Raw genomic sequence first — 12,379 nt, forward strand, 5'->3', positions numbered from 1 at the left:
TCTCTCTCTCTCTCTCTCTCTCTCTCTCTCTCTCTCTCTCTCTCTCTCTCTCTCACTCACTCTCCCTCTCTCCTTTATGTGCCGTGGGACTCCCCTCCTCCTCCTCCTCCTCCTCCTCCTCTCGCCTGCTAGTCAAAAGCGTGATCCATGGTGCGAAAGCCTCATTTTCTCCGTTTTCCTCCAGGATGGGATTCTTCAAATACCTCTGCTCGGCTAGAAACGAGGTTATCCTCTTCACAGCTCCGTTTCTCTTTCTCCCGCTGCCTTTAGTGATCGGGACCCCGGTATGTAACTATTTTTTTTTTTTTTTTTACACAACAACAAACACAATGCAACTTTGCCCAATTACCAAAAGTGGAAGAACGCGATAACTCCTGGTGAGTTTGGGCATGAAGCGACAGCAATGTCGGATACCACTTGGCGAAACACCGGCTGCTGAGTTCTTTCATTTACTTTAATGAAGGATGAGTTTCACAGCGCGCGCGCGCGTGCAGAGTTTTCAATGGACGCGTCCGGTTCTCTCCTGCACCTGTTGATGGACTTGCACACAAATTGCATGAGAACCGCCCGGTGTGGCCTGAGGCGGGAGCGCGCTGAAGTCGTGTTATTTTAACTCCTTGTGGATGAACAGGAAGGCTCATGTCCAGCGTGGGAAACACGCAGTGAGAGGTGTCAGCTACATGGGGACATGGAGACGCGCACACAGGCGGGTGGGCCCAGCGTGTTATGATAGACATGCACTCCGACGCATGAACTACGCCACGCAGGGTGACCCCTGTATGGAAGCCCATTTCCGCCACACACACACACAAAAAAAAGAATTCATAATTATAACCTTTTTTTTTTGGTGTCAGAAATGGGCTTTCATTTATATGAGCTCTCAATGTGGTAGAAAAAAATAACGTTTAGGAAATCTTTGCAAAGCAACCAAGGCTGAAAAACAAGCAATACGACATGAACACATTATAAATACACAAATAACAATTGGAGGGGGCGTTTATCTCAGAAGTTCACATGCAGGTGACCAGAAAGGTATAACAAAACGCACACTTATCTATAACCTTTGAAACATAATCACGTCCCATTCAGAATGATGTAACACTCACGCGGCTCCAAGAAGCCGTTTTTGACTTTACAAGTCTTTGTGTTTGTGCGCATGTGTATGTGATTACATGCTTGTCGTGTGCAGGAGGCAGAATGTGCCTATGTGATTGCCCTGATGGCGGTGTACTGGTGCACAGAAGTCCTCCCGCTGGCCATCACGGCTCTGCTCCCAGCCATCCTCTTCCCAGCGTTTGGCATCATGCAATCCAAAGACGTAAGTGAAAACCACTAACGGTTGTGTGGAAGTGGCTCTGCGGGGATGGATTTCTGTTCACGCTCCGTCTCCCTCTGTGACCCAGGTGTGTATGCAGTACCTGAAGGACACAAACATGCTGTTCGTGGGGGGGCTGCTGGTCGCAGTAGCCGTGGAGCACTGGAATCTGCACAAGCGCATCGCCTTGAGGGTGCTGCTCATCGTTGGTGTGCGTCCGGCGCTGTGAGTGGCTCGGATGCCCGCCGCAGTTTGGCTTCTCGTCTTTAACATTTCCAAAGCATACGCAATCAACTAAGATAACAAAAACACCCAATATAGATAAAGACTTTATGTTCAACTTGATTATTGGCATCATAAAAGCATTTCTCCCTTTCTTTTTTGTTATTGATTGTCGTAAAAAAAAAAAAACACCCTGGTCAGCCTCTTCCAATTCAAGGCCACCGACAGTGTTCATGTTTTGTGTGTGTTATTTTTCTCAATCCTCCTGGCAGTTTGATGTTGGGTTTCATGGGCGTGACGGCCTTCTTGTCCATGTGGATCAGTAACACGGCTACCACAGCCATGATGGTGCCTATTGTCCAAGCAGTGCTGCAGCAGCTCAACACCAGTGACGCGGAGCTACCTCAGATCCTCAGCTCAGAGGAGGAGCCGGTCCAGACATCAGACACTGACGGTAAACAGCCTCCACAGAGTGAGGGCCAAGGTGAGCTGTGGTCGTCTTCATGTGCACGTTGTGTTCTGTTTGGCCAAGCAAAATAAGCGTTTACTGCCTATGAAACTAGGTGATTTTGTAGCTCTTTTCATAACTTTCTCTTTTTGTTTGAAGGCCCAGTGGTGGTGACCTTCTTGGACGTGGCCGCGGAGGCTGCCGTGCAAAAAGACGCCGCAGAAAAGCGTAAAATGTGTAAAGGGATGACCCTGTGTATTTGTTACGCTGCCAGCATCGGAGGCACCGCCACGCTGACAGGAACCGGTCCCAATCTGGTGCTCAAGGGCCAGATGAACCAGTGAGCTTTGTTTTGTCATGTTCTATTAGTTCCAAGCTTGTTCTATGAAATGTTTTTTGATTAAATAAAAACTTTTTTTTTTTTAAATTTTATCCTTAGACTCTTTCCCCAAAACGGGGATGTGATTAACTTTGCCTCCTGGTTCGGCTTTGCCTTCCCTAACATGATTATCATGCTCACACTGGCCTGGCTTTGGCTGCAGTTCGTCTTCATGGGATTCAAGTGAGTTTGGTGACGGTTAAAGCCTAATTAAAGTGACACAGACTTGAATCAACATCAAGAAACTTCGGCCACATCAGGAATGTGATTGTCAAGATGACGCAGAGTTTTCTTCCCCCCATGTGATCCCTCTAGCTTTAAGAAGACGTGGGGCTGTGGGGCTTTGAAGACAGAGAAGGACATTGCTGCCTATAATGTGATCCGCGAGGAGCATCGCCGGTTGGGGCCCATGTCCTTCGGAGAGATCAGTGTCCTGTGTCTCTTCATTCTGCTGGTGGCGATGTGGTTCACAAGAGACCCGGGCTTCGTCGACGGCTGGGCGACAGATTTCTTCAATTTAAAAGCAGAGTTTGTACACAATAATGAACCACTCGCACGGTAACATCGTTTAGGACCTTTTGTGTCCTTTGTTAATTTCCTCATCATTCCACTTCTCAGGTATGTGACAGATGCCACAGTGGCAATCTTCATTGCCGTCCTTCTCTTTGTTCTGCCCTCCAAACCCCCGCGTTTCTGTATGTGTCGGACTCAAAGTTTGGAATCAGGTGAGCATCATTCTGGAAGTGTATGTGTTGCGTATCATCCAGCTATATCCAAGTCTTCAGCGCTGGAGACAATGTGCAATGTATCAATACTTACACTGAATGCATTGGCTCTGCAGCACCCCCTCAAACTGTTGGCCCAACTCCACCTCTGCTCACATGGAAAGTTGCCCAAAAGAAGGTACCGTGGGGCATCGTGCTTCTTCTCGGTGGAGGTTTTGCTCTCGCGAAGGGCAGTGAAGTAAGTGTCGGCTGTGTTTCAGGTTGGAAAAGATTTCCATAAAATCAACCCCCTTTTGTTATGCTATTGATTGTTGAGATGTTCTATTATGTAAAACCCTCTCTGAATAGTGTTTTTTTTTATTGTTGGCATTCCCACGCTGGATCCAAATGGCCTTCCTATATGCACAAGGGACTCTCACAGGGAATGGTGCAGCATTTAATCCAGCATTACTGCTTCAATTTGTATTTGTGTTCTCCTAATACTGTTTTGTAGGTTACAGCTATGCAAATGGAAAATGTCATGTTGCCGCTTGATCACATGTTCCCTGTGGGTGTGTCGCTTTAGTTTGATTTAGTTTTGCTTACTTATGCTGCGGATACCCATGAGTAATATCCCAGCGGATGCTGTATATGATGCACAGACCTGAGTTTAATCACAGTAAATGAGCAAATGTCGACTCAGATGTACAATTTTTTTTTTCCCCAGAAAATATTTTGTATGTATATATTTTTTTCTCTCTCTTTAGGAATCAGGACTCTCAAAGTGGTTGGGAGATCAAATGACTCCCCTGCAAAACATCCCTCCCTGGGCAATTGCTATCATCTTATGCCTGCTGATTGCTACCTTCACAGAGTGCACCAGTAATGTGGCCACTGCAACGCTCTTCCTACCTGTCTTAGCCTCAATGGTAAGTTCTCAGGGGGAGAATGTGAAATGTGTTAAAAAAAAATGAAAAAGGCAGAAGCAGAGGCAGGATCTCAGACCGCGGGAGACATACAATTATGTTCGGTTCAGTAAGGTGAAGTGCTACATAGAGTAATTTCTTTTGAACCGATTTCCCCAATTGGAGTCCAGCATTGAAACTACTCCCAGTGGGAGCCGGCCTATTTTTCCTTGTTTGGTCCCCGGTCTAGTTGGTCATTCAGGCTGAATGTGTTTGGTCCCTTTCCCCGGGCCCCTCCTCCCATTAATAACCTGCCAAACTCACCAATGCAGCCCAGTGCCTTGTAATACTGCCCACCCCGCTGCTGCTGAAGAATGGCATCACTGTGTCCGCTTGTCCAGCACTCGAGAGAACGCCAGGGCTGGGTTGCAAAAGCCAGTGCCAAGCAGGGGTATTTAGAAAGATATCTATTGAGGGTGAAGCCCAGTCGGGTCCAACCCCAGTGTGAAAACAGAGATAGAAAGAAAGCAGCATGTGATCAGCTGAACGTGAGGAGATGACGCTTTATGGCAATCATGGCTTGTGTTATGTCACTTTATGTGTCATCCTGTCAAGGGAATATGCAGTATTTGATTTAAACTGAAACCACCGGACAAGACTAAATACTGTCTTTGTGGTGACCTGATATACAGCCTGTAGTTTAGGGACTGACTATAAACTTTGACTTTTTTTTCTCCCCCCCCCTTTGTTTATTTTAATCGCCAGAAATGACTGTGCACTTGGAAGCTTCTGTGCTGCAGCATATGTAATTCAGAAGCAAATTCCACAGAGTGATGTTTGCTGCCGCTGAGTAGTGTGCCATTATTGTCACACACGTAAAGCGTTCCTATTCGAGATGTCATGACTCAGCTCCGAGCTTGCGGGAATTACATCTTAATTACACCCACCTAATGAGAGTTCTCAGTCCACAAAGAATTGCACAGATTTTACTCTGACTCATAAATCAGTGATTATGGTTGCAAGAAAAATAGCCAGATGAAGGAGTAGAGGATTTCATGATGATGGCTCTTTGACTGTTGAAGCTTTCCGTGTGATTATTGCAGTCTCAGTCCATTGGCATCAACCCACTGTACGTCATGGTGCCTTGTACTCTGAGCGCCTCGTTTGCCTTCATGCTGCCTGTCGCGACGCCTCCAAACGCGATAGTCTTCTCTTACGGATACCTCAAAGTGTTTGACATGGTGAGTATGGCGGCAATTTGTTGTCTTGGTTCAGTGAATGATGTGTTAAACGTGCAAAGTTGGCAGTTTAGGGCCACAGTTAAACATTAAGGAGGATGGCTGATTTTATGTTTACTTGCAGCTGTGATCTGAACTGTGAAAGAAATAACTTTTCATTTCGTTAAAAACGCTATTTTGCTTTCTTGCTGAATGTCAGAGGAGAAGATCAATAAGAACTTTTCTTTAGCTCAAGCTGACATGATGACATATCTTCATGTCCTTTTGCATTTAGGACGTATGAAATATCAAATGACATGGCTTTCTGTTGATTTTGTGTACAATCACTTTCTGTCTTCACAAACTTTTATTTCTTAATGGTAAATATAAAAACACAATTTAGTTTAACTTACTTCTCTTGTCATTGTGAGAATAATAAATAGTCTGGCACATAATCCCCTGATAAAAGACTGCTACTTGGCATTTTTACACTTATTTCCTTGACGAAGTATTGTGGTTTCAAGGTGCTCTGAGGTGCATTATGTTACCTTCAGACACAGCTGTCTCCCCATAATTCCCGTCTTGATGCTAAACTAAGCTAACCAGCTTCTAGCTGTATAGCTTCCTATTTGACTGAATGACATACGAATGGTATCGATCTCATCTAACTCTCAACAAGAAAGTAAACAAATGTATTTCTCAAAATGTCCAAGTATTGCATTAATATCCCGGCATGCTCTTCTTCTTCTTCTCCATCAGGCCAAGACAGGAATAGTCATGAACCTCATTGGCATCCTTTGCATCACACTGGCCATCAACAGCTGGGGCAAGGCCATGTTCGACCTGGACACATTCCCGGCCTGGGCCAACGTCACCGGGGTGTGAGCCTCCCTCCTGGTACTGCCACAGGAGAGGATCCACGCACACCCTGCCCTCCCTATCCACAGGTGCCAGACAAAGCTCTGGTCAGAGCGACAGCACAGGACCGCACGGTGAACCGCCTGCGTCCCACTGCTGTTAGAAAACAAGGCCCTCAAGGCTTGTTCTCATTATCACCTGAGTATTGCTTGGGAAAGAAAGTGGTGACGAGTATGATTGAAAGAAGAGTGGTTGAGGAATGAAATTAAAACTGTGTCTTTATTTACATTGCATCATTATTAGGTTACAGATACAACATAAAAGAGTATCTCTACTTTCAAATAGTGAGATTTTAGAATCGACTTAAGCAGCTAAGGGAAGGCTAGAAGGCAATTTAAAGCGCTTTATATAAATCATGAACTACACATGGTGTTGAGATCAAGTGCAAAAGAATCACATTCTTTAACATAACATAAAAACATAAAAAGAAATGAAATAGAAAAGATATAATATGCATAAGACATAAGATGTCAAATAAAACCCACAGAAAAATAATAATAATACTTCTTTTCTTACCTCCATTAATGGTGGAGAATATAAAGTCATTAGTTGGAGATTTTTAGAAATATTTTACATATTCACATGTAGTGGCATCTAAATAGCAATAAGTCATATTGTAAAATAAAAGAAGCTAACTTTGCACAATTACCTAAGTACTGCACTTAACTACAATGTTGAGGTACTTTATTTAAGGATTTACATGTTGTGCTGCTTCTGCTGTTACTTCACTACATTTCTTGTGAAAATGTGTTAATCTTTTACTCCAGTACTTTTATCTGACAGCTGTAGATACTAGTAACTTTTTAAATTAATGTATTATGAAATATTTTGAGAGATCAAACGACATATAAAATAGCCCCATCTCAATCAGACACATCGTTATTTGTTAATACATTGGTATCATCCAATAACATCAATATAACACCGACAAGGGCAATTCAGCTGCCGAATTATTTTACAACGTGATACATTTCTGTCAAAAATCTGTATTTTCACTGACGTAAATTCAAGACTAATTGCCTGTTTTTACATTTTTTTAATTTTTTTTTACCTTACTGCTTCTAAGAGCTCAGTGGTTTGCAAGCACATCTTTCTCAATACATTTAAGGTAACAAACTAAGTAAACTTGTACTTTGGACCCCGCTCTTGACCTACAGGCTATATCAGGATGTATTTGATGGTTTGTTGCAGTTACGGTTGAACTTTGAATAAATGCAAAAAACCTATGTGCCTTGTACAAACACACCGATGTATTGTACTGTCAACACATTGTCAATATTTTGGTCAATACAGGATGTAATGACATTGTGAAATGCCTCACTGCAATAATTAATTGTGACTGAATTGCAATAAAGTGGTATTTAAGCTATGTATGTTTTTTTCTCTCATTCATTTTGAAACTTTTGTACCTGGGAAATCATTAATAAAGTATATTCTCTGCCTTGGCCAATGGGATAGATATTCAATTTCATTGGTCTGTGACAAACTAAAAATAAATGACATAAGTTTCGATACAGTGAGTTTGAATGTGTCTCTCTTGTTGCATTGCCTCCATACGCGGTGCTTTTTAAAAACATTTACAAAACCTAATTTTTCCATCCGCAATGTTATTTCACAATATTTCTAAATCCTACAGAAACACCGGGTTAAAAATGTAAGCCAATAATTTCACAGCAAGATTTGAACAGTTTCCATTAATGGCCGAACATGGGCTTTTAAGCAACTTTACTTTAATAAAAAAGGTAAAAATAAAATATCCAAAACTTTTTAATCCCACTTTCATCACCAGTCGTCTCTTCCTAAACGCCGCTAGACTATTAGCCATGTTTCTCTTGTCTCGTGCATGAAGCTGATATAATCCTGTAAACACAGTGCTCAAAACCACAGTAATCCTGCAATGAAAGACCACACCTAATATATGTAGACAAGAGCTATGTCATTGTCCTCCCGCCGAGACGTTGCGTGAGCCGAGGGTCAAGGCGGTGATGTTGTCCAGCGTCATAAACATTATGAGCTCAAAGAAGTCTCCGTTTAAATACCGCAAAGCACTTTATTACAACCCTACCCCGAACACCATGATGAGAACTGTGTTTTACAGCGAGACAAAAGATCATCAATCCCGTGACTCTACATATATGGCAGCGGCAAACCCTGTTGGTGGGATCGTGTGACTGAGGAAAACATGTTGCTCCGCAGCAAAGGTATAGCAGATGAAAGGATCCCAGCCAAACGTTTTGACCTCAGTTCTGTTGGACAATTAAAATGTTTGAAGGTTTGAAAGTGGTCAACTCGCGGTTGGGTGCAGAGAGAAGTCCAGATCACTATGATTTCTAGATCCCAATGGGGAAAAAAGCTTGTGTAATTATAGTGCCATTTTACCCTTTGCTGACTCTCAGACACCCACTCATTATCCAATTGAAACACATCTTCCCGTATCATAGCCTCTATTATTGACTATTTATACATGTAAGGCTTCCGGAAGGAAACTTGCACGTTGTTCTCTTTACTGGGGTTCTTCTGGTAACCTCCAAAACACATTTCTATGAGGTACTGTAGACATATCAGTGCTACACCGAGACTCTTTCACAACCAGTTAAAAGATTCTTGAACGGCCGAAGCGAAAAAAGTGTAAACGTGAATCGCCCTATAGAGCCTATAAGCCTACATACGGAGGCCTTATTCATTCTTAGATAACATAAACACGATTCCCATTTTCACGGGATTATTCACTAAAGAATACAAACTTATTAATATTCAAATCAGAATCTGCTTTATTGGCTATGTGTGTGTACACATACATGGAATTTGAATCCGGTTTTACATTGCTCTCGTCGTACATAAAATAAATAAACAAGATAAATATAAAAAAAGACAATAAAGACAACAGAGTAGAGCAAATAAACTAAGCATCAACATTAACATTGAACAAGTAGTGTTGGGGGGGCTCTTCCTAAAGTACACTGTCATTTCCACAGTCTGTACAACCAGCTGTACAACCTCCCGTCTGTACGCAGACTCTTCACTGAGAGACTTTAGATTGAAGTACCTCCGGAATGATGACGTTGAATGCTGAGCTGAAACCCACATGCAGGACCCTTGTGTATGCCCCTGGGGAGTCGAGGTGTTGCAGCATATGGTGCAGTCCCATGTTGTCTTCATCATCCACCGACCATCATCCACCGCCCCTCTGCAGTTTGCAAACTGCAGAGGGGCCAGCAGGGGCCCAGTGATATCCTTCAGATCGGTCAACACTAGTCTCTCAAAGGATTTTAATGACCACAGACGTCAGGGCAACCGGCCTGCGGTCACGTGGTGGAGGATTTCTTGGGGACAGGGATGATCATGGAGCGCTTGAAACAGGAGGGGACTTCACACAGCTCCAGTGATCGGTTGAAGATCAGCGTGAAGATGGATGGGCCAGCTGGTCAGCACAGACTTTCAGGCAAGAGACACACCGTCTGGGCCCGGAGCCTTCCTGATCTTCTGTCTGTGAAAGAGACGACTCACATCCTCCTGGCAACCCCGGCGGGGGGGGGGGGGTTGTTTTTGGGAGAAGTGAGAAGGAGGTGGAGGTGGGTGATTGAAGATGATGCAGTTGGGGGGCTTTTCAAAGCTGCAGTAGACATTGAGGTTGTCAGCCAGTTGGTGATTGTCCTCAGTGTTGGGGGTCTCTTGTAGTTCGTGAGTACTTCCAGGCCTCTCCAAACCAACGAAGGGCCGTTGGCTGAAAAACTTATTCTCCAGCTTTTTAGTGTAGCTCTTCTTACCTTGATCTCACTTGTCAGTGTGTTTCATGTCATATTCTATTTCTCGCAAAAGAATCCCCCTAAATGCTACGCACTGTTCTTTTCAAGCACCCAAAAGGTCAAAAAGCCTTTTTGGGGACTTTAGGGTCCACCTGATGAATTTGAGAGTATTTTGTGGATGAGAAGTTTTTTTAAAGCCACATTGGCCTTCCACCTTTTCTGTATCAGTTACACATGAGGACAATATGCAGTCTGTTTGATACAATCAATCCTTCCTGGCACATAAAGACTTGTGTGTAGAGATGGTTTCAGTCCAATTAACTTGTGGACAAGAGCTCAGGCCAAAAGCTAAAAGATCTAGAAGAGGACAGAGAGCCTTTCTTTGTACTTTTTCAGCCGAAGTACATACATGCTGACCAGGTCGAATAGTGCCTTTACAATAAGTACATTATTTCAGTCCAATTACTGCAATACCACACATATGGAGACATGTCGTTTTCCAGCATAGGAGGCACTGTGGCCAGAACAGCAAATTATAGGCCCGGACCACTTAGCAGGTTAATCTGGAAATGCGTATCAAATAATTTTTCTGCCTATTAAATGCCTATTGAAGGCCCTGTCCTCCAGAAGGGCCGCGCTCATTACATAATCTTACAGAGTCGCTTCGTGTTTACTGGTTTCTGTTTCTTTTGCGGGATTGTTGCTAAAAAAAATGCAACAGGGATCATACTTCTTTTAGACACTTGTTTTTCGTGTACCACACATGTTCAAAAACAGGTGACGGGTGACTCATTGGACAGTATGACCACAGTGCATGTGTTCTGCGCACCGCTTTACTCGCAAATAGATCATTTTTAGGTGTAATAAAAGGCTAAAGCCGTGCAAACCCTACTATTGTGTCCCTCTCTGAAGTTCTCAATAGACTGTTTTGATGCAACTGTCTCGGATTGACATTAACAGTGAACTGGTTTGAGGTTGCTAGTCTGTTTTTTCTCTTCCATGTAAAAAAAAAAAATAGCATGTTTTGATGACCAAAGAGCATGTGCCTTCATCCCAAAGTGTCCAGATGTTATGTCTTTCCTTCGGGCCAAGGACAATATTGTTTGATTGTTTGATGTCTCCTCTTCAAACCTGTTGCGGAAAAAAAAAGATCTTTGTGATTGTTTTCATGCCATGATGGTTTGGATAACTGACAACTGAGTCCGCCACATGACGTCATGGCGAAGATACAGTGGGTTTCAATAGTTTCACCATTTACATTACATGGGAAGTACATTTGAGGAAAAGGAGTATGACATGAACTCGTCCTCTTAGAAGAATTTAACGTACAAAAAACATTTTAAAGACTTAAATTACATTTATTTATTTGGCAGATGCTTCTCCCACAGTGACATTGATCTCCTATGAGCTTAATTATGGGGCTCATCATGGCATTATATTACAACTCCTGAATTTCTTACTGCTAAAATAAAAAATAAATATTATTATTACATTAGTAAATATTAAATATTAAACCACTGAGGGAGGCAGAAATGTAAAACAAATTGGATCTCAATACCTCATATGTCTCAATTCAATAAGGGGACTTGTAGTATATTAAATGAATGTCTGTAATTTAAAAAAAAAACCTTTACAAAGGAGTTTGTACTTAAAATTGAAACTTAAGTGTAATATCAGGTAATCATAGTGAGTCATTTGGACCTTGTTCATCATGGCTCTATTAATGCTTGTTAACCTTGTAAATCATTAAAAAGGTGTACAAATCATGAAGTAGCCAAAGTGTGCAGCATGAAGCCTACAATTTAAAAGGGTAAGGTATTGACATTTTAATCAATAACTGTCTCATAATGATTTGATAGTGAACATTAGGACGTTTAGATATTTTAGTGTGGACCAACACAACCCTTCAGCATATAGTTTTAGTGGTCAAAAATTAATGTTGTATCATGTGTGATGTGATATGTTAATATAAAGATCCTGGAATGCAATGAGACACTAAACGTTTTTGTGAAGCTACAGTATGAATCAATCAATCACACTTTATTTCAGACTCAAGGTCCAGAAAGTAGAAAAACATTAAATGTAATAAAATACATACAAAAGCACAATTAAAATACATAGACCTTGTATACGATAGTATACAATTGTATACAACTTGTATACAATTGTATACAATGCCTCATACACTGCCTGGCCATAAAACACACACACTAATATTTTGTTGGACCACTTTTAGCTTTGATTACAGCATGCATTCACTGTGGCATTGTTTTGATAAGCTTCTGCAATGTCGAAAGATTTATTTCTATCCAGTGTTGCATTAATTTCTCACTAAGATCTTGTATTGATGATGGTCGAGTCTGACCGCTGTGCAAAGCTTCTCCAGAACATCCCAAAGATTCTCAATGGGGTTGAGGTCTGGACTCCATGTGTAAAATGATGTCTCATGCTCCCTGAACCACTCTTTCACAATTTGAGCCCGATGAATCCTAACATTGTCATTGTGGAATATGACGGTGGCATTA

At 42.2% G+C, this 12,379-nt stretch overlaps 1 protein-coding gene across 1 annotated transcript; it reads left to right on the forward strand.

Annotated features, from left to right (window-relative positions):
• Nucleotides 1-147: 147 nt before the first annotated feature.
• slc13a5b (solute carrier family 13 member 5b) lies at nucleotides 148-6,508 on the forward strand. Its single transcript, XM_068584217.1, is given in 13 exon segments — nucleotides 148-169; nucleotides 172-284; nucleotides 1,190-1,318; nucleotides 1,404-1,540; nucleotides 1,810-2,021; nucleotides 2,145-2,325; nucleotides 2,425-2,547; nucleotides 2,680-2,892; nucleotides 2,983-3,089; nucleotides 3,206-3,327; nucleotides 3,836-3,997; nucleotides 5,077-5,214; nucleotides 5,950-6,508. Coding segments are annotated over 13 exon segments (1,785 nt in total). The 3' UTR covers nucleotides 6,076-6,508.
• The last annotated feature ends 5,871 nt before the right edge of the window (nucleotides 6,509-12,379 follow it).

This window comes from Clinocottus analis, unplaced genomic scaffold (genome assembly GCF_023055335.1).
Source record: "Clinocottus analis isolate CAN_PGR_092001 unplaced genomic scaffold, fCliAna1.0.p SCAF_2, whole genome shotgun sequence".
NCBI classification, from domain to species: Eukaryota; Metazoa; Chordata; class Actinopteri; order Perciformes; family Cottidae; genus Clinocottus; species Clinocottus analis.